The 24,434-nt window shown below is 39.2% G+C and overlaps 1 protein-coding gene across 2 annotated transcripts; it reads right to left on the bottom strand.

Moving 5' to 3' along the window:
- Positions 1 to 3,882: 3,882 nt before the first annotated feature.
- Positions 3,883 to 12,408, bottom strand: LOC144958564 (uncharacterized). Of its 2 annotated transcripts, none has more exons than XM_078890626.1 (5): positions 12,051 to 12,408; positions 8,643 to 8,742; positions 6,986 to 7,142; positions 5,773 to 5,846; positions 3,883 to 4,852 (listed from the first exon to the last, which is right to left on the bottom strand). In XM_078890626.1, exons 1-5 carry the CDS (start codon positions 12,116 to 12,118, stop codon positions 4,727 to 4,729), a joined length of 525 nt encoding a protein of 174 aa, XP_078746752.1. In that variant the 5' UTR covers positions 12,119 to 12,408; the 3' UTR covers positions 3,883 to 4,726. The 2 variants fall into 2 exon arrangements, with proteins under 2 accessions (XP_078746752.1, XP_078746754.1); XM_078890628.1 differs by lacking the exon at positions 12,051 to 12,408 and adding an exon at positions 9,821 to 10,010 and having other exon boundaries at positions 3,890 to 4,852.
- Between the last annotated feature and the right edge of the window lie 12,026 nt (positions 12,409 to 24,434).

The following is a 24,434-nucleotide window of genomic DNA, read 5'->3' as shown; positions in this document are numbered from 1 at the left end:
GTTGTAAGCTTCTTAGCCAAGCGCATACTATCTTTAAGTCAAAATAAGATCTTTTCGACTTAACCACATGGCAGGACGAGGTGAGTTGTTTTCATTCTTCAATACAACACAATGGCAGAAACATTGGGGGGGGGGGGGGGGGGGGAAACTCATTGGAACTATAGATAGTTCGAAGATGACGTCACTCGGGTCTTTGTTGATGTTTTTTGCCATCCGCGTTTATGAGTAATGCTCACTGAACTGTATTAACCAGACTATAAGCGTTCATGGATACACACAGTTTTGTGTGTTGGTCCGTTATACTTCCGGATGGCAATGTAATGAGCTTCTCAGCCAAGCGCATACTCTATCTATAGAAAGCGTGAAAATGTGTTAGTAAAAAATTAAAACACATCAAAATTGGACTGAACTTTTAGAACACAGTATAGATAGAATGCGCTTGGCCAAGGAGTTCACAACATTGCCATCCGGAAGTATAACGGACCAACACACAAACTCTGTGTATCCATGAACTTTTATAGTCTGGTTAATACAGTTCAGTGAGCACTACTCACAAACGCGGATGGCAGAAAACAATAACAAAGACCTGAGTGGCGTCATCTTGGAACTATCTATATATTTATATCATTTTTGGACAATAAAAATTATATTATTATTATTATTATTATTATTGTTATTGTAATTGTTGTTATTATTGTTATTATTGTTATCATCATCATCATCATCATTTAAGATGTCAACTAAAACTTAGTTTTTATAAGACTTGTCTTCATAAAGTGTATGTTGTGTCGGAAGGGTGGACCTAATAACGCTTTCAGCTCTTATTCCAATTTTCATCTATTCTTATTCTATCCCCAGCAGTGATGCTCCAACCCCAACAACTAATGGGCATGATCTATAGATAGTATGCAGATGACGTCACTCAGGCCTTTGTTATTGTTTTTGCCATCCGCGTTTGTGAGTTGTTCTCACTAAACTGTATTAACCTGACTATAAACGTTCATGGTTACAGAGTTTGTGTGTTGGTCCTTTATACTTCCGGATGGCAATGTTGTGAACTCCTTGGCCAAGCGCATTCTATCTATATTAACTATCCATGTGCCCGAGGTCATTCGTCACATGGCGAAGTGTGCTCAAAATGACCCACATAGTGAAAAGTGTTCACAGTTTGAGAAATAGACAACATCACGATTAGTCATTTTGTTCAGCTTGACACATGTGTATGTTTACAACTTTCATAAACACAGCAGCGTGTTTACATTTATAGAGAAATGTCCAATCGTTGGACAGCTACAAATCATGTGATCGATGACAAGGTTGGACGAAAACATGAATATAGATCGCTCCCATTCTTACACTTTGAACCATTGAAAAATAGATAGTTCGAAGATGACGTCACTCAGGTCTTTGTTATTGTTTTTTGCCATCCGCGTTTATAAGTTATGCTCACTGAACTGTATTCACCTGACTATTAACGTTCATAGATACAGTTGTGTGTTGGTCCGTTATACTTCCGGAAGGCAATGTTATGAGCTTCTTAGCCAAGCGCATACTATCTATAATGAGTAATGCTCACTAAACTGTATTAACCCGACTATAAACGTTCATGGTTTCACACGGTTTTGTGTGTTGGTCGGTTATACTTCCGAATGGCAATGTTATGAGCTTCTTAGCCAAGCGCATACTTTCTTTAGGCAGATTCTTAGGATTACGGGACGTAAAAGAGCGAGGTATGGATGATCTTTATTGACGACTAGCAGTTATCTAGAAACCAGGAGATCATTTACACAATGTATGAATCCAATACTCGGGAAGATGGTTTTACTCTTCCAATGAGACTGGAACTCGGTTGTTTGTTTTTGTTGTTGTTGTTTTGTTTTTTGTTTGTTTTTTGTTTTTTTTTTTGTTTTTTTTTTTTTTTTTTGTTTTTGACATCGCTCTATTGATTCTTATTGGTGGTTGTCAACGAGCATCGCCTCGTATTGAGTACCAAGTGGGACGAGATAGTCATGAAAATGATCTAACCCAAGGAGCAAACGCCGGGGCTTTTGTTTGTTGCTTTAGGTCTCTTCCAACACAACTGAGGTTATATGAGAGACCGCTGAAACAAAAAAACAAGCAATCTAACAAAAATAGTACAAATGTAAATCAAAATCACAACCTTAAGATATCATAAGCTAAATTATAAATAACCAAGAACAAACAGGCAGAAGATTCACAGAAAAAAAAAATATCCCCTGTCAAAAAAAACAATCACAAACCAAAGAAGCAGGATAGGCTAGTAAAGAGAAGAAGAAACGACATCACTATCGGATCGTACACCCATGCAAACATCATAGGTATATGATTCAAGGGTGATGCTCCCATCCAACCACCCGCAAACGCCGGGGCGATAAGAATTTATTGTCAGAGAGCATTGCAATCCATCGCGTCACGGACGGACGTCACTCAAAAATAACATGACTGTTACAAGTCGAGTCAGTCTTGGCCCTCGTTCAATCTTCCAGTACGTTGTTCTTCTTATCTCTGCGGCACACACCGACAATAGATAGTATGCAGATGACGTCACTCAGGCCTTTGTTATTGTTTTTGCCATCCGCGTTTGTGAGCTGTTCTCACTAAACTGTATTAACCAGACTATAAACGTTCGTGGTTACACAAGAGTTTGTGTGTTGGTCCGTTATACTTCCGGATGGCAATGTTGTGAACTCCTTGGCCAAGCGCATTCTATCTATACATTGTGGTCCCGATCGATAGCTCAAAGATGACCTCATCAGGTCTTTGTTATTGTTTTTTGCCATCGGCGTTTATGAGTAATGCTCACTGAACTGTATTAACCTGACTATAAACGTTCATGGATACACACAGTTTTGTGTGTTGGTTCGTTATACTTCCGAATGGCAATGTTATGAGCTTCTTAGCCAAGTGCACACTATCTATAGCTCAGTCGGTAGAGCAGTCGCTTCAAACGCAAATGGACCGGGATCAATCCACAGTGAATTTGGAATTGTATTCAGTCCTATGGAAAAGTAGTTTTACACTTCCAAAGAAATGGGAACCAGTTTTTTGTTTTTGGGGGGGGGGGGGGGGTTGACACTACACTTTTCTTCCCTATTTCCTGCATCTAGCCACCCCGACATAAAAACCCGTTTTGAGACGTCGGATCACATATAAATAATAATTTTTTTAAATCCCTTTATTCATCCCCAGGGGGGAAAATTTGTCTTTCGGGTCTGTTCCAAGGGAAGAATGGAATAATCCAGGCGTCAGCCGCAGAGCAGCGCCGCAAAGTGAGCTAGGGTGATGCGACTTGCTCAAGGCCACACAGCGCGGCGTGTGATCGAACTCGGTACCTTTTGGGTACGAAGCAGAGACCGTACCGCTGAGCCACGCTGTCCCATAAAATATATGACACTTTGTCCACTCAGCAGTGATTTGATAGCTGGGTCTGTTCGGAACGTCCAGTGTGAGAGATTACCAACCTATCCAAAGGGCAGCAAGACATTGCTACTGTCCGATTAACCCTATAGAAATATTATTTTGACAATACAGTTTGTTTTTCACAAGTGGAGTCCCAGCACTCACTCAATCTTCGAGTGTCCTTCCTTCTTATTTCTGCCGCACACACAGAGAAAACATTGTGTTCCCGATAGCTCAGTCGTTAGAGCAGTCGCTTCAAACGTAAACGGACCGCAATCGATCCATAGTTAAGTTGAGGCTTGTTTTTGTTTTCTTTCCAAGCCACTATTCTGTCCACTGAGCAGTTAAATCTAGCGGAAAGTACATTGTGCGAGACTAGCGTCCTCTCCAAATGGTAGCAATAAATTCCTACCGTCCGATTAACCCTATAGAAATATTACTCTGACAATTCACTTTTTGACATATTAACCAAGGAACTTTAATTTCACACATCGATAAAGATTGAAACAAAAACAAAACAATACATACAACCTGTCTAAACAAGAGTCCAACATCCGAGACATCCAAGGTTGTTTTTTTCCCTGTTCTGTCACGCCACACTAAGACATGATGAGAATTTCGCTGATCATATGAAAGAAAACATCTGTCTTTTCCTCGCTATGTTCGTGTCTATCACATCGATGGAATACCGCTGATCATACCAAAGAAAACATCTATCTTTTCCTCGCTATGTTTGTGTCTATCACATCGATGTAATACCGCTGATCATCCCAAAGAAAACATCTATCTTTTCCTCGCTATGTTCGTGTCCATCACAATAATATGTTGTTGCTGATGAGTTCAAAGAGAACATCTGACTCTTCATCGCTATGTTCATGTCTATCTACATTGATGTAATTTCGTTCATGAGTTCAAAGAAAACATCTCTGTCTCTTCAGCACTTGGTTCATGTCTATCACATTTATGTAATTTAGCTGGTACAATCAAAGAGAACATCTGTCTCTTCAGATTTTGTTCATGTCTATCAACTGATGTAATTTATCTGATAAGTTCAGAGCACATCTGTCCCTTCAGGGTGGTTCATTATTATCGGATTGATGTAATAACCCTGAAGAGTTCAAAGAGAACAACTGACTTTTCCTCGCTATGTTAACGTCTATCACATCGATGGAATATCGCTGACATCATATCAAAGAGACACCCGTCACCTCAGCGCTTGGTTCGTGTCTATTACAATGATATAAGTCTGCTGATGACTGCAAGAGAGAACATCTGTTTTTTTTTCTCATCGCTAGGTTCATGTCTATCACATTGATGTGATTTCGCTGATGAGTTCAAAGAGAACGTCTGTCTCTTCAGGGCTTGGTTCATAAGTACGAAGAGTCCCGTCGTCTTCCACGATTATTCCTGGGACGTAAGTGTTTGCGCTATCCTGTGAAGAAATATTTATAAAACATAGATGAATATATATATATATATATATATATATATATATATATAATAATATTATATATATATATATATATATATATATTACTCAACATTCCTCCCAGACACTAGGACTTTTAAAAAACCTCCCTGAAGATTCCAGCAGGGTGTAACAACATTGTTGGAGAATATAACAGAACGAGGCGAATATATATATATATATATATATATATATATATATATATATATATATATATATATATATATAAAATTAAGTAATTTAATTCATCAATTAATTAATCAATAAATATATATAAATAAATGATTAAACAAATTAACAAATAAACGTTATTCGTCCATGAGGAAATCGATTTTACAAACGTAAACTACAAGAATTAATAAGTAAATGTTATGAAATGAATTTACATAATTTTATAAAGCAATATGACTTGGCTTGACTTAAGGCCTTTTGCTTCCTAATCGGAACGCCTCGGCTTCCTCTCTAATTGCCTGTGTTCTTCCATGCTTCATATATATACATATATATATATATACATATATATATATATATATATATATATATATATATATATATATATATATATATATATATATATATATATATATATATATATATACCACTACACATCAACACTAATCACCACTACACAACGGAACCAAGAACAAGCAATTCGTTTGGAGTAAGAATTTTTTCTTCGGACATTATTAAGGATTACGCCGACCGAGGACGTGGAATAAGTCCACAGAAACGAACGTCTCGGCCACAAAAAATGTGAGTGACAATTTGTATTCTATATATATATATATATATATATATATATATATATATATATATATATATATATATATATATATATATATATATATATAATGTCATGTTTATAATTTAATGATAAGGATTACCTGTATGAGCTTAGCTGGATCTGTGTACTTGTACAAATTCTTGATGCACGGACACAGCAAACAACACGGACTTCCTGTGGAACGATTGAATATCCATAATACACTATGTACTATTACATTAATTTATCTCCTCACTCAGGTGTGAATGAGTACCTAGATATTACATCGCATCAGATCGTCTACTTCGGCGTTGGTGGCGCATCGGGTAAGGGCTATCTCTTTTGAATCAAAATCAAACCATTTTGAGTGTGACCTGTAACTATTTGGGTGACAATGGTCGTGAAACTCTCGTCCCTGTTTTGTGTCCTTTGCAAGGCAATGCAGTTTACAAAAGCAATTGACCACTAGATTTTTGACCAATCAAAACACGGGATTTGTGACACACCTCCATGCTCTCTCTCTCGGACAAACATAGCTGATTGTTTATAAACAATAAAGTGAATGAAATAAGCTTTAACAGTCATGACGTCACTACCCTCGTTATGACGCATGGTAACTTAGTAACTGGCTCTACACTATCGGAACAATGGCGGACGCCCTGATGAAATATTTCTCCGACGAGCGTAAAAGGGTATCCAGATGAGAAAAACATAAATATGATCATGTTTTGACTTTTACACATTCTGATCACATGACATGTGAAAAGTTCTGGCCAACATGAAGAATAAAAAGTACCGATTTTCTTTGTTTAGAACCACGCTGCTCGCCGTTGCTGAGCGACGTGACATCAGACTATGGAATCCTATTGTCGCCTCTCTTATATTTGTTATTATTTTTATACCGTTTGTTGGGTGATTAGTTCTCACGATATTATCTCAATCAAGGCGTTTCAGGTTGCACTGAGTATTCTGTGTTGGTTCTTTTGATCAACCGGAAGAACAGTTCGTGGGTATTTGGTCCTATGTTTAGCAATCACTGCCATTGTTAAAATTCGGACAACTGACCGAGAGGCGTGGTTATGCTCTTTATTCACATTCTCTCACAGTACTCAGGTCTAAACTGAGTACCTGGCCGTCAACAGCGTTGTCTCTGTTGGAAAAAAACAAACTGTGTAATATCGCCTAACAGTCATCATGTCTTGTTCTTCATGTAACATGTTGCGGTTTGTCATAGAGACCCGTTGTAAAGCGCTTTGAGCACGTTTAGTGAATATATTGCGCAATTAAAATGGCTCAAGTTTTTAACGAACGTTGATGGCGATACTGGAACCTACCAGTGCCGAAAGCGACGAGAAAGGATCTGGGGTCGGAAGCAAAACACGCCACGAGGAAGAGCAGGACGAAAACGACGAGTAACGTGTAGCCTGCATAGTGGACAAGCTCTTTGGCCATCTCTTCATCGGCTTTGTAGCGGTCCTCGTCTGTTATCACCTTAGAGGAAAGGAGAGAGAGAGAGAGAGAGAGAGAGAGAGAGAGAGAGAGAGAGAGAGAGAGAGAGAGAGAGAGAGAGGGGGAGGGAGAGAGAGAGGAGAGGGAGAGGGAGAGAGAGAGAGAGAGAGAGAGAGAGAGAGAGAGAGAGAGAGAGAGAGAGGTGAAGTGGGGGTGAAAAGAGATAAGGATGAAGGGTGATGGTAGGAGTTATGATGATGGTGGTGGTGATAATGATGATGATGATGGTGGTGGTGGTGATGATAATAATGATGATGATGGTGGTGGTGATGATAATAATGATGGTGATGATGATGGTGGTGGTGGTGATGATAATAATGATGGTGATGATGATGGTGGTGGTGGTGACGGCAATCTGTGAATACTATCGATGTTGGTTTTATTCAGACTCGTGGAATGATTGTCGGTTCTAGATACCAAGAACTAGTCCTGATGTGGACAGCGCAAAGTCGTCTTTGAAAAGGATCTACAAATAGTATGCACTTGGCTAAGAAGCTCACAAAATTGCCATCCGAAAGTATAACGGACCAACACACAAAACGGTGTCTAACCTTGAACGTTTATAGATAGTATGCGCTTGGCTAAGAAGCTCATAACATTGCCATCTGGAAGTATAACGGACCAACACACAAACTATGTGTAATCTTGAGCGTTTATAGTCTGGTTAATACAGTTTAGTGAGAATTACTCATACACGCGGATGGCAAAAAACAATAACAAAGACCAGAGTGACGTCATCTTCGATCTATCTATAGTCTGGTTAACCCTCTCCTTACTAAGTACAGGAAAATCGTCATATTCCTTGCGATTCAACCAAAATTAGTCTTTTTCAAATTTCTCTTGTACATTATCACATTTAAAGAAAATGAACAGTGTGCTGTTGAGCATATTTTGTTAAAGAAATTATTTATCGCAAGAACTTACTGCTATTGTGTTTGAGTGATAAAAAATATCTTTTTGTGTTAGTTGGGTGTGAAGTTTTGGGGATAATCCTGATAATGGCTGGGAAGGAGAGAGTTACTACAGTTTAGTGAGAATTACTCATAAACGCGGATGGCAAAAAACAAACAAAACAATAACAAACACCTGAGTGACGTCAATTCATACTATCTATAGATAGTATGCAATTGGCTAAGAAGCTCATAACATTGCCATCCGGAAGTATAACGGACAAACACACAAAACTGTGTGTATCCATGAAAGTTTATAGTCAGGTTAATACAGTTCAGTGAGCATTACTCATAAACGCGGATGGCAAAAAACAATAACAAAGACCTGAGTGACGTCATCTTCGAACTATCTATAATGATCAGGTGTGAAATGTATCCTTGCTATATATATATATATGGATATAAAAAACTCCTTCCTTTTTTTTCCGTTCTACAGAGGTTAATAAAAGTAAATGTTATGTTTGGACTGAGATCCCTTGTAATGACGCCTTGATTATGATGTGATGTATAAACGTTCACGTTTTATAATTACCTCAAATGGGTCTTGCTCCTCTGTGTCCTGGTCCGTATGAGTTATGGGAGACACGCCTAGAATTCTAGTCATTTTGGTGAGTACTGTATGCTGCCAGGAACTGTGGACCGTAAAAAGGTGAGCTTTTATATTATATATTTTATAGTTATATATCTCTCGCGACGAGAGACGCAAGCGCACAACCAACATGACGTTCTCTCTCTAATAACTTTTCCGCCGGTGACGTCCAATCAAGGGACGCTATTCTTCCGCTAATCTCATTCCCTATTAGGGTTAGCTCGAGGTCCGAGGATTTTTTATTTTTTTCACGAGGGTTAGTTAAGGTGCTAGGGTTTTTGTTTTTCCTATTAGGGTTAGTAAAGGGTACTATGTTTTATGTTTTCTTAGGGTTAGTTGAGGGAATAAAAAAAATTTGGGTTTTTTTCCCTTAGCACGAGGAGCTTTCGGAAGGCCTCCCGTTATTAACCGTAGAAAAGGTACTAGAGTTATTGTTTTTCCTATTAGGGTTAGTTAAAGTTAGTAGGTTAGTGAAGGGAATAATTGGGTTGTTTCCCTTAGCTCGAGGAACGTGCGGAAGGCCTCCATCAATTTCAATCCCACACAATGAGGTTTTGAAAACGATTAGCCACAATTTTTGCCATCAATCAAAGACCTTGAAATAAGTAGAGGGAGACATTCCATAAGCTACTACACCCAAAGTATTCTTGTTCTAGAAGGGGGTCTGGGAGGGGGGAAACTTTTTTTTTAAAGTCTCCCCCCTCCCAAACCCCCTACTAGAAGTTCTAGTGTAGGGGGTTTGGGAGGGGGGAGACTTTAAAAAAAAAGTTTCCCCCCTCCCTGACCCCCTTCTAGAACAAGAATACTTGGGATGTAGTAGCTCATGGAATGTCTCCCTAAGTAGACGTTGCACTCAGTCACGTCAATAAAAACTATAGATATAAAAAAGAAACTGCGTGGTGTGACAATGAAAAGTGTTGAAGTGAGCTGTCAAAGGTCAATATGGATTTTTTTTTTAAAAGGTCAGATAATAGAAGATAACAACAACATACAAAATGAAAAGCAAATACAAATTTAAAAAAAAAACAAACAAAAAAAAAACAAAAAAAACAATAGGATAAAAAACTCAAACAAAATCAAAACAACCACATCAAATAATAATATTAGATATCTATACTCACAGCTAACAACTTATTTTCGTCTAGGAATTAATCGTCATACTTTCAACCATCTGTTTTCAGTTTTCTGAATCGAGCTGCCGGTTTTCACACTTCAATTCACCTTCAAAATCAGCACAGAAATCGATGACGTCGAACATGGCTATTTACTAACTTTACTTCTCCTCTTGGTGCTTTATATAAGTGTATTAACAAAAACATCCTACAGATGTCACAATATAACTTTCGCCATGTCCAAATACAGAAACACAATATCGATGATGAAATTGGGTGGGATGCGCATGCGGGACGGAGGTGTATAAAAACGATCCTTTAAGATACACCGTCAACGGAGGTGCTTAAAAACACTACGTAATTTTTTTTGTTGGGGGGGGGGAGGTCTTTTGCCAGTGCTTGGGCGCTTTGCCCCCCCCCCCCCCCCCCCCCCCCCCCCCCACCCCCCCCCCCCCCCAAACTTTCAGTTAGACTTCTATCTTGAGTTTGTGCTATCCACTATCCTGTCTTTCAACCTCTGTTTCCGTCTTGTACTTTGGCATTGTTATTCAGGTTTACTTCTGTTCTGGTTTTGATAGTGCAAAAGTGAACACGCCACGGAGTATTCGCGATAGTAGGTACAATCCGACTTTGTCAACAATGTGCCTAAAAAAAAAAACGCTAGCTTGATGATTAGAGATAACTCTCTGACCACTCTGAGCATTTACCTTTGCATCGACATCGCGTCTGTAACCCATCAGCGACTGGAGTGTAGCGGACCATTCAGAGAAATAGAACCGGCTCTATCTCTCTAAACGCTCAGGAAAACTAACGTGAACTCTATTTCTCTGAATGGTCGACTAGCCGGTGGGGGAGGTCTTCCGAAAGCTCCTACATCCCATTATTCTTTGTTTTTTTATGTTATAGTAGGAGGGAGAATTTAAAAATAAAGAGCCCCCCCCCCCCTACTAGTATATTATAAAAAACAAAGAATACCGGGATGTAGGAGCTTTCGGAAGGCCAACAGAGGATGTGAGGTCGATGCAAAAGTAAATGCTCAGAGTGGACATATAGTTATCACGAATCATCAAGCTAGAGTCTTTTAGGCATAATATGGTTGGCAACTATTTTATTAAAAAGTTGGGATATCGCGAATGCCCCATGACGCGTTCACTTTTCACTAGAACAAGAATACCGGGGCTGTAGGAACTTTCGGAAGGCCTCCCCAAAGCCAAAGTCTCAAGACGGGAACAGAGGTTGAAAGAGAGGACAGCACAGACTCAAGACAGAATAACAGAAAGTTGTAATTTCCATACAAGGATAAATAAAGCATATCTTATCTTATCACCGAACTAACGCAGATAGTAGGTGTAGGCACTTTGATAAAATTTTCAAACTCAGTCAGGAGGATGGGACTTGAAAAAACATAAAATTTGATACCTTATCTCTACGACTAACAGTTCCAGAGTTATTTATATTTTTCTGTTGAAATTATTTGTCAATTTTACAGAGAGAATCTGTGATCTCACTGCTGCCTCAAAACCAGCATCTCGCAGTCAACATGGCCCACATATTTTTCTGTAATTTTGTTTCAATTGGCAAGTGTTGGGTATCATTTTTAAAGGTCAGATAATAAGCTTTACTTTCATATAATTTTCATGTATGGAAAGTATGAAAAAAAAAATAAGGATAAATGAAAATAACGCCATGGTGACCAAAACAGTAAAGGGGCAAAATAAAATCATAAAGTTCCAAAAAACGAGTTTCACCTTACAGTACAGTAACTTACAGTCAGTGAGCCTATCGGCGGCCACTGGACTGGAGTTATCAAAGTGCCTAATATCATATCAAATATGCTGAGAATGAGAATCATGCACGTCGGCTACACAGCACAGCGCATGTCCTTAGTCTTTAGTTCTTTGGTAAACATTGGCAAGGCAAAACTAAAACGGCTCTAAATATAAAACAGTCACTGTCGGGTTTTTTAAAATGAAAATGTGTTCAGGAATCAAAGGGAACCTGTGATCTCAAGAAGTCGGGGAGAGAAGACTCTACTCTAATACTAATAAGACCAAGCCAAGGTTAAATTAGAAGCGACTTTTTTGGGGGTCGTGATACGGTAGTCACGATCTCCTCGGTCAGGCGGAGTTGTACTTCGAGCCCCCATCGCTGTTGTCTTCTGGCACTTTCCTACTCACTTCATTTCTTATGAACTAATATACGAATACTAATACTAGAGAACTTCATAACCTAAACTCACCTCAAAAGTTTCTTTTTCCATTCTAAAATGAGATTGGAATGAGGAATCCTCGTAATGGGGGACGACATTTTCAGCGTAGTGAGGAATCCGTCGCCGACGCCGAGTTGGTCGTTGCACGCCTTTTTCTTCCTCCTCCTCCTCCACTATTTGTCGAAGTAAAGCCTCGTTCTTGGAGGAGGTATGAACGACTGGTCCGTTTCTCAGGCGAGCTATTGCCACAGACCGGTAGCGCCATCTGGTGGACCGGGGCAAAATGTCTCGCCGCGTCGTTGAGAGACAAGCCTCAGCGCAGAAGGCGGACCATCCATAGACCACACGAAGAGTACACACCACACAACACACGAAACAAACGAACCTCACAACAAGAAATTAGAGAAATCCCTTTCCATAGACCACACGAAGAGTACACACCACAACCACACGAAACAAACGAACCTCACAACAAGAATTAGAGAAATCCCTTTCCATAGACCACACGAAGAGTACACACCATACAACACACGAAACAAACGAACCTCACAACAAGAAATTAGAGAAATCCTTTCCATGACACCGAAGTACAACACACACCACGAAACAACGACTACAACAAGAATTAGAGAATCTTCCAGACCACACGAGATACACACCACACAACACACGAAACAAACGAACCTCACAACAAGAAATTAGAGAAATCCCTTTCCATAGACCACACGAAGAGTAACACACACAACACAAACAACGACCACAACAGAAATAGAAATCCTTCCTAGACACACGAAATTACAATCCACACACACGAAAAACGAACCACAACAACGATAGAGAATCCCTTCCTAACACACAAGTACAACCACCAACAACGAAACAACGACCTCACAACAAGAAATTAGAGAAATCCCTTTCCATAGACCACACGAAGAGTACACACCACACACACAACACGAACCTCACAACAAGAATTAGAGAAATCCTTCAAGACACACGAAGAGTACAACCACACAACACACGAAACAAATCGAACCTCACAACAAGAAATTAGAGAAATCCCTTTCCATAGACCACACGAAGAGAACCACGACACTAAAGAAGGAACAGCACCGAGGACACAAAACAAGACACAAAAATTGAATCTTCTCACGAATACAACAACAACGCTACAGAATTGAGAACTTTCAGACGAGGTAACACAACGAAAGACTAAAGAATTAGAGACTTATAGACCAGAGTACACAACAGAACAAGATACAATTAGAAATTTATGACCGAGGTAACAAACACAAAGACCACAAGATAAATCTTGACACAGATACACCACACAACACACGAAAAAACGAACCTCACAACAAGAAATTAGAGAAATCCCTTTCCATAGACCACCAGAGTACACACCACACAACACACGAAACAAACGAACCTCACAACAAGAAATTAGAGAAATCCCTTTCTCCAGAGATACACGAAGCAACACACAAACAAACGACCTCAAACAAGAAATTCAAGAAACCTTATAGAAAAAGTACACCCATAACACACGAAAACACAACAACCACAACAAACAACAAACCTCCAAAGAAATTAGAAAATCCCCTCCAAACACACGAAACAAAACACGAAGAGTACACACCACACAACACACGAAACAAACGAACCTCACAACAAGAAATTAGAGAAATCCCTTTCCATAGACCACACGAAGAGTACACACCACACAACACACGAAACAAACGAACCTCACAACAAGAAATTAGAGAAATCCCTTTCCATAGACCACACGAAGAGTACACACCACACAACACACGAAACAAACGAACCTCACAACAAGAAATTAGAGAAATCCCTTTCCATAGACCACACGAAGAGTACACACCACACAACACACGAAACAAACGAACCTCACAACAAGAAATTAGAGAAATCCCTTTCCATAGACCACACGAAGAGTACACACCACACAACACACGAAACAAACGAACCTCACAACAAGAAATTAGAGAAATCCCTTTCCATAGACCACACGAAGAGTACACACCACACAACACACGAAACAAACGAACCTCACAACAAGAAATTAGAGAAATCCCTTTCCATAGACCACACGAAGAGTACACACCACACAACACACGAAACAAACGAACCTCACAACAAGAAATTAGAGAAATCCCTTTCCATAGACCACACGAAGAGTACACACCACACAACACACGAAACAAACGAACTCACAACAAGAAATTAGAGAAATCCCTTTCCATAGACCACACGAAGAGTACACACCACCACAACACACGAAACAAACGAACCTCACAACAAGAAATTAGAGAAATCCCTTTCCATAGACCACACGAAGAGTAACACCACACAACACACGAAACAAACGAACCTCACAACAAGAAATTAGAGAAATCCCTTTCCATAGACCACACGAAGAGTACACACCACACAACACACGAAACAAACGAACCTCACAACAAGAAATTAGAGAAATCCCTTTCCATAGACCACACGAAGATACACATCCACACAACACACGAAACAAACGAACCTCACAAAAGAATTAGAGAAATCCTTTCACATGACCACACAAAAGTACACACACACACACACACGAAACAAACGAACCTCACAACAAAAATTAGAGAATCCCTTTCATAGACCACACGAAGAGTACCACACACAACACACGAAACAAACGAACCTCACAACAAGAAATTAGAGAAATCCCTTTCCATAGACCACACGAAGAGTACACACCACACAACACACGAAACAAACGAACCTCACAACAAGAAATTAGAGAAATCCCTTTCCATAGACCACACGAAGAGTACACACCACACAACACACGAAACAAACGAACCTCACAACAAGAAATTAGAGAAATCCCTTTCCATAGACCACACACGAAGAGTACTCACCACACAACACAACGAAACAAACGAACCTCACACAAAATTAGAGAATCCCTTTCCATAGACCACACGAAGAGTACACACCACACAACACACGAAACAAACGAACCTCACAAACAAGAATTAAGAAATCCCTTTCCATAGACCACACGAAGAGTACACACCACACAACACACGAAACAAACGAACCTCACAACAAGAAATTAGAGCAATCCCTTTCCATAGACCACACGAAGAGTAACAACACCACACAACACACGAAACAAACGAACCTCACAACAAGAAATTAGAGAAATCCCTTTCCATAGACCACACGAAGAGTACACACCACACAACACACGAAACAAACGAACCTCACAACAAGAAATTAGAGAAATCCCTTTCCATAGACCACACGAAGAGTACACACCACACAACACACGAAACAAACGAACCTCACAACAAGAAATTAGAGAAATCCCTTTCCATAGACCACACGAAGAGTACACACCACACAACACACGAAACAAACGAACCTCACAACAAGAAATTAGAGAAATCCCTTTCCATAGACCACACGAAGAGTACACACCACACAACACACGAAACAAACGAACCTCACAACAAGAAATTAGAGAAATCCCTTTCCATAGACCACACGAAGAGTACACACCACACAACACACGAAACAAACGAACCTCACAACAAGAAATTAGAGAAATCCCTTTCCATAGACCACACGAAGAGTACACACCACACAACACACGAAACAAACGAACCTCACAACAAGAAATTAGAGAAATCCCTTTCCATAGACCACACGACACAACACTCGTCTGTCTCCATTTGCTCGGGGTTTTTTTTGTGCGTGTTAAAGTTTGTGATCTGATTGATAGTATTTGGTGAGAACTACTCATAACAATGGCTCACAAAAGTAAACAACACACGAGATAAACAAAACGAACGAACAACAATAAATTATAGATAGTATGCGCTTGGCTAAGAAACTCATAACATTGCCATCCGGAAGTATAACGGACCAACACATAAAACTGTGTGTATCCATGAACGTTTATAGTCGGGTTAATACAGTTTAGTGAGCATTACTCATAAACGCGGATGGCAAAAAACAATAGCAAAGACCTGAGTGACGTCATCTTCGAACTATCTATAGAAGCCCCCCTCAAATGGACTGCACAACACAGTCGTAACAAAAAACTAGCATGTCGCCATTTGTCGCCTTGCTCGTTTTTTGTGCCGTGTGGTCAAGATGGACGACTACAAAAAGAAAGTTGTTGAATTAGTGAGAGACCGACCCCTTCTTTGGGACCCAAAGAACTCATAATATCACATCAATGATCATCAAAAAACAAGTCTGGGAAGATATCGACATGAAATGTTTACCTGTCGCTGAGCTTATTTTCAATAATAATAAAAATGGCAATGATGATGATAATAAGACATAGTAATAATGATAACAATAATAACAATAATGATGTTTGTTTGTTTTTAAGGGGTTTACGGCACTTGCAACACATTAAGGTCATATCAGCGCCAATCCAATTGGCCTGGCCGAAAGATGTTTGTTTTGTTTTGAAGGGTTTTTTGGCGCTTGCAACTAGTGCCGCGCTGAAGACCGGTCTGGACCGCGGTCCCACGGTCTTTTAGCTGTGAACCGAAGACCGGTCCCATAGGGGAAGATCGGCGGCGGTCCTCACTTCGTATCACCTTTCAACTAGTGCGGGGCGGTCCTTGCAAGGACCACGGTCCTACGGTCTCGCGCCATAGCCTACTACTTCCCCAGCGATTCGTTGCTTCGGTTGCCTATCTTCCACCAATCACCACCCATCCCACTTAATTAATCGCACCCACCCCCCTTTGCCATACACTAAACGACACAGACGACCATACAGGCAGACGACCACCAACCTCCACTCCGCAAACCGCCCTTTCGTGTGTGAGATGGGGGGAACAGGAGGCGCACGCCTTGGACGATTCCATTATACGGGGTAAATTTCAAAATTTACTACACCATAATGATCGCAATGACAATGATCTATGGTGAAGGCATGACCCCTCTTCTCTAATGGGTTATTGTTTGAAATGTATGTGACTACTAAAGATGTGTGTGTTTGTGTGTGTGTGTGTGTGTCGAACCTAGCAAGTAGCAAATCCGATTTTTTGTTTTCTTTTGTCCATCTCTTGTCGCCACTCCTTTCTATCGCAGTGTTGTCATTTAAAATAATACAATAATATTAAAATTTCGTTTGGTGTTTTTACTAATCAAATAATATGAGTTTCATTAGTTTCTTCCTTCCAAAAAACCCAGTTATAACGTCTGAATTTTAAAAAAGTCCAATAGAATATTTGGGGACCCCGATAGCTCAGTTGATAGAGCACTCTCTTTATACGCAAAGGGCCAGAGATCGATCCCGGGTGCAGTCGATTTTTTTCTGAATCCCTGTCTACTCAGCAATGAATGGGTAGCTGAGTTTGTTAGATCTGGCGAAAAGTCACCATCGACCCCTCTTATTACCTCATCCACCCCCTCTTATTATAACTTCACGTCTCTCTCTTACTCTTCAATGCTCGCTGCCCTCTAATGTGTGTGTGTGTGGGGGGGGGGGGAGGGGGGGGGGTAGGAGTTGCGTGTGTGTATCAACGCCACGAACAACTCGATCAACGCCTTGGGCGATGCCATTATCTCCGTTAATGGGGATAAATTTCAAATTTTATTAAATTATCGAAGTAACAATGAAGTACGGTGAGCAAATAAAGAAGACATCACCCCTCTTCTCTAATTAGGTTACAATTTGAAATGAGTGTGACTACTCCGTGTGTTTTACTCCTGTAGACCACGGTTTTCATCGTGTAGCGGTCTTTAACGGTTCAAGAATGAACGATCCCACGGTCTCAAAGGTCAAACCGGTTCGAATTTCCAACAGTCTCTCAGGAATGTTCAATGTCGAAAAGGACCGCTCCTAGGACCGGTCCTTGCGGTCTTCATTTCCCAAGGACCGTAGGACCGTGGTCCTTAAGCTTGCCAAGGACCGCCCGCACTACTTGCAACACATTACGGTCATATCAGCGCCAGTAAAAAGGAAGAAAATGGGATAGTAAAAAGTTCTAGAATTACAATTAAAGCACCCAAGAAAAGGTAAGACAAAGGGGAATTGGTTCAAATAGGAAACAGGTGTAGATTGTTTTTTTAAAAATGTTTTTAAGGGTTTTACGGCACTTGCAACACATTTAGGTCATATCAGCGCCAGTAAAAAGGAAGAAAATAAGATAGTAAAAAGTTATAGAAATACAATTAAAGTGGCCAAGAAAAGAGAAGACAAAAGGGGAATTGGTTCAAATAGGAAACAGATGTAGATTCCAAGAGCACACTATCAAAGCACTTAGTTTGAGATTACCTAAAAGTCTCATCCAGACAAAAGCACAGGTCCCCACTAAGAGGAATACACTCAAATGTTTTACAAATCGTATATACTATAAAGAAAACATAATACAATGCATAACAGAGAGATGATTTACAAGGAAAAAAATATCATCTCCCAAAACAATAACTATGCATTTGACTGTTTCCCTCCCAGTCAAGGTATCCGGCCAGGGCCAGGACAAAACCAAGTAATCTCATTCCAAGACAAAGACAGACAGCTAGTTGGAAAACAGATATAGGGGGATAGAAGACACAGTATGTACCTCCCTGCCCACTATGGGAGGCAGGAACCCCACCCAGCAGGTGTAGATTCCCAAAAGCACACCATCAAAGTACTTAGTTTGAGATCACCTAAATGTCTCATCCAGACACAAGCACAGGTCCCCACGAAGAGGAATGTTTTACAAATCGTATATAATAAAGAAAACATAATAAAATGCATAATTGAGAGATGATTAACAAGGGAAAAGATATCATCTCCCAAAATTAACTATACATTTGACTGGTTCCCTCTCAGCTAGAGTATCCGGCCAGGGCCAGGACAAAACCAAGCAATCTCATTCCAAGACAAAGACAGAGAAAGAGTTGGAAGACAGATATAGGGGGATAGAAGACACAGTAAGTGCCTCCCTGCCCACTATGGGAGGCCAGGAACCCGACCCAGAACAATAATGATGAAGATGAAGATGATGATGATGATAGTAGTAGTAGTAGTAGTAGTAGTAGTAGTAGTAGTAGTAGTAGTAGTAGTAGTAGTAGTAGTAGTAGAAGACGTTGGTTTAGCCCGGTTTCCATAGCATGAAAAGGTAAAAAATTTATCCCGGTCTCTATTGTATGAAATGGAGACCTGCCAACCAGTACGATTAATCGTATTTTAGTACGATTTCTGGACCTCGAATACGCGGATACGATTTAAGATATGTGATGTGAATGATGTTGATGATACATTTGATACACACGTGTCGTACACCAACTGTTGACTGTGTTTCTGAATGAATGATGCATCACATTCAATACTATAGTTATCATTTCAGTTGCTTATATGATGCGGTTTTCACCAATATTTTTCGCATACATTTTTGAGGATTTGCATAGAATTATGCATATAAGCTTGTTTTATACTTTAAATAGTCTCAGACCACATTTAAAATTTTGGCACTTATTAAATAGAAAATTCTAAGTGAAAATTTAATTTAACCAACATCTTTGACTTTGAAGCCTTCAATTAAAAACGGTATTGCTAATTAACTTAAACATAAATGGGTTATTTCCCTTTATTATAACTAAATTACTCTATTTTGATTTATAAAATTTATAATTTATTTTATTTATTATTTTGTACGAGTCTTGAATTACAATGTGGGCAGCTTTAGGAACGGTATTTGGTTCAAAATGAATTCTCTAGAACCATTTTAGAAGTATTTAACTTGTCTCTGCATATTACATACTTTTCGAATTTCCCATCATTTGACCAAAGTAATAGTATTAGTATTATATAGAAGTAATAGCAGTAGTAGGAGGAGGAGTAGTAGTAGTGAATGCTCAAAAAAGAGTGAGTGAGTGAGAGAGAGAGAGGAGAGAGAGAGAGAGAGAGAGAGAGAGAGAGAGAGAGAGAGAGAGAGAGAGAGATGTCATCAGATAACATATATGGAAAATATCTTGCTACTGTTGCAAATTGTCATCTTTTGAATTGAAGACCACTCTCCCAGATATTTTATCTCAAAACTTTCTCATAACTGATGTACTGGGCTAGCAGATATCACCATCGCAACTTCATTTGGTACATCAGCATCTCTTACCATCAACATCATGACATCATCACTTCTACAACTGCCATCACAGCATTGTCACGGCCACAACCACCACCACATCATTTCTGCCACCACAGCTTCATCATCATCACCACTACCACCACTAGAGCACCATCGCTACAACAACCAACACTTCTTCCACTGACACTAGCGTCAATATTACCAACTTGTTAAGGGTCTTTTGGTCATTCCTTAGAGTGTTTCGAAAGCAATTTCCTTTGATATTGCAATTTCTGAGCCTTATGCTAATTTTTTTTTTAGTTTCTCGATAAATCAATAATTTTGTAATAACTAGAGCTTGCTTGAAGGATGAAGATCAGAGTTTATTTTGATTTGGGATTGATGTTAGCTTTTATATAAATTTTTGTATAGTGCGTATTTTTTTTCCACATGTGCGGACAAAATACACTTTTTGTTTAAAAAATACACTTTTTAGGGTCATGGAATACACTTTTCAACCTGGGAAGGTTGGCAGGTCTGGAAATGGACAATAGCAATTGCTTGCTATCCTGTGGATAGGACGCTAGTCTATCGCAAAGTGCTTTCTGCTAGATCTAACAGGTCCAGCTACCCAATCACTGATTGGTGGACAGGAAGGGGTCCAGAAAAATCATGACTGCACCCGGGATCGATCACGGTCCCTTTGAGTGTGAAGCGAGTGCTCTACCAACTGAGCTATCGAGCCGAGAGGGACAATGGTAATTGCTTATTATCATTCGGATAATATGCTTGTCTAATGATGATGATGATGATGATAATACGTTTTTCTCTTCCTTTTTCTATTCTAAAGTGTGATTTAATTAATCAGAGTGTCTTCCTCAGAGGAATCCATGACGAAGAAAGTTTGTTGTTTACTTCGTGGTGCGTCTATCGATACCGTACCGTTAACGCCGTGTATTTAGTGAGAACTACTCACAACAATTGACTGGCTAAAAACAATAAGAAAGGTGACGTGCCATTGATGTTGTGTATCCTATAGATAGAATGCGCTTGGCCAAGGAGTTCACAACATTACCATCCGGAAGTATAACGGACCAACACACAAACTCTGTGTAACCATGAACATTTATAGTCTGGTTAATACAGTTTAGTGAGAACAACTCACAAACGCGGATGGCAAAAACAATAACAAAGGCCTGAGTGACGTCATCTTCGAACTATCTATAGAGGGATTTAGTGAGAACTACTCATAAACATGGCTGACTAAAAACAATAACAACGATGACTGCCGTTGATTGTTTTTGTTGTTTTTTTTTAGGGTTTTACGGCGCTTGCAACACATGAAGGTCATATCAGCGCCAGCAAAAAGGGAGAATATGGGATAGTAAAAAGTGCGAGAATTACAATTAAAGCACCCAAGAAAAGGTAAGACAAAGGGAAATGGTACAAATAGGGAGTAGTTGTAGATTCCAAGAGCATATCATCAATGTACTTAGTTTGAGATCACCTAAAAGTCTCATCCGGACACGAGCACGGATCCCTACTGAGAGGAATGCACTCAAATGCTTACACTATAAATTCAAAACAACAAATATAATAGTAGATAACAGAGAGATGATTTACAAGGAAAAAAATCATCTCCCAAAACAGTAAATGTATACATTTGACTGTTTCCCTCTCAGCCAGGTTATCCGGCCAGGGCAAAACCAAGTAATCTCATTACAAGACAGAAAGCATGTTGGAAAACAGATATATGGGGATAGAAGAGACAGTAAGTACCCCCCCCCCCCCTCTCTCTGTAAGGTGACGTCCAATCAAGGGACGCTACTCTTCCGCTAATCTCATTCCCTATTGAGGGAGAATTCAAAGTCCTTGGCATGTCATTTAACCGACCCTCCATAGACCACGCCACATAGAACGGTTAATGTCTTAGAATTGGACGGACATACAGTAAAAAGAAACAAAATAAAATGAGAGACTTCCATTACAGATTCTACATTTTATTGAAGAGGATGCTAAAGATTCTGTGTGCTTGGCTAAGAAACTCACACGATTGCCATCCTGAAATACACAAAACTATGTGTAACCTTGAACGTTCATAGTCTGGTTGATACAGTTTAGTGATAATTACTCAGAAACATGGATGGTAATAAAAAACATTTTTTAAAAACATTAATAAAGGCCTGAGTGACGTGACGTCAACTTCTTTCTATCTATAGTCTGGTTAATTCGGTTTAGTTAGAATTACTCATAAACATGGATGGCAAAAAGCAATAACAATGACCTGAGTGACTTAATACCACATTGATATGGAGGGTAACGTTTAATGATAAGAATTGACCGGAGATTCAAATGTTTTTTTGTTTGTTTGTTTGTTGCTTTAGGTCTCTTCCAACACAATTGAGGTTATATGAGAGACCGCTGAAACAAAAAAACAAGCAATCTAACAAAAATAGTACAAATGTAAATCAAAATCATAACCTAAAGATATCATAAGCTAAATTATAAATAACCAAGAACAAACAGGCAGAAGATTTACAGAAAAAAAAAATATCCCCTGTCAAATATACAATCACAAACCAAAGAAGCAGGATAGGCTAGTAAAGAGAAGAAGAAACGACATCACTATCGGATCGTACACCCATGCGAACATCATAGGTATATGATTCAAGGGTGATGCTCCCATCCAACCACCCGCGAGATTCAAATGTAATCAGGTCCATATTAAAAGAAAATTTATATCAATATAAACAAAAAGGTTAAAATGAGATCTTCCATTTATAGTTTTGCTGAAAAAGGGTTTCTAGTCAAAACGTCTATTGATGATTCTGTTTCAATCGAAAGCATTTCCCTTTTCACCTTTCCGTTAGTATTTTTACCATCCGTGGCTTCAGGCATCCCCTACTAGCCTCTAAAAAAATAGTATTTTCATTGTTATTTGTTGTTTTTAAGGCGCTTGTGTGTGACACATTGAGGTCATTTCAGCACCAGTAAAAAGGAATAAAATGGGATAGTAACAAAATGATGTTTGTTTGTTTGTTTTCAAGGGTTTTACGGCACTTGCAACACATTAAGGTCATATCAGCGCCAATCCAATTGGCCTGGCCGAGAGATGTTTGTTTTGTTTTGAAGGGTTTTATGGCGCTTGCAACACATTGAGGTCATTTCAGCACCAGTAAAAAGGAATAAAATGGGATAGTAACAAAATTCTAGAAATACAATTAAAGGCACACATGATAAATAAGACAAAGGGGAATGGTACAAAAAGAGAACAGATGGAGATTCCAAGAGCATACCATCATTGTACATCGTTTGAGATCACCTAAAAGTCTCATCCAGACACAAGCACGGAATCCCATCCCCCTAACAGGAACACACTCAAATGCCTGCATTACACATTGAAAACAACAAATAAAACAATAGATATCAGAGAGATGCTTTAATATGAAATTTAAAAAATCATCTCCCTAAACTTTAACTATACATTAGACTGTTTCCCTCCCAGCTAAGGACTCTGACACGGGAAAGGACAAAACCAAGCATGAGAAGCAGCAAGGCACAGCTAGAGCAAATGAAAGAGGATAGAAAGTGCCGTACTCCAAGTGTTTGTGAACAGTAAAAATAATGTTTTTTTGGGGGTTTTTTTGACAGAAAAAGACAAGAAGCAAATTGGAAAATATATAATAGGGGAAAGAAGACACAGTAAGTGACCTCCCTGTCCACTATGGGAGGTCAGGAACCCCACCCAGTCAACCCGACATAATATTGGCTAGAGGACATAGGTCACACATTTGTTTGATTGCCCATTCGATCAAACACGATTAAGCTAAAGCCATACTTCATATTATAAGATTTGAATTAAGTATCTTCTGGTTGTAAGGCTATGACTAAACTACTGTCTCGTTCTTGTGCACTAAAAGAATAAAACATTACATCATGAATATAAAAATATACATATATGTGTTTAAAAATATTTTTTAAAAAATATTTACAACCTCTGCAAGAGTTTGTACTTTTGCAAAATGAAATTCTCACCTGATTAACATGCGACCCGCAATAATGGAACAAGAAAGCGCAATGTATGGATATACCACGGTTGATCAAATAGAAATTGCCCTGACAATGACAAAATATTATAACTCTCAGAAAAGGGTTATCAATTTCTCATAAAATAGCTGAGAAAAATGGGAAAGAGATTATTTTTACATGACTCCGCGACAAATCACACAGACTAAAAATGCAGCTTTGTCAAAAGGAAGCTACAGCAAATGGAAGTGGATAGAAAATGACGTCATCCAAGAGTTTGTGGACAATGGAAAGA

This window comes from Berghia stephanieae, chromosome 13, assembly GCF_034508935.2.
Source record: "Berghia stephanieae isolate SIO BIC M18660-M18661 chromosome 13, UCSD_Bste_1.3, whole genome shotgun sequence".
Taxonomy (NCBI): domain Eukaryota; kingdom Metazoa; phylum Mollusca; class Gastropoda; order Nudibranchia; family Aeolidiidae; genus Berghia; species Berghia stephanieae.
This window is presented reverse-complemented; position numbering and strand designations above follow the sequence as displayed.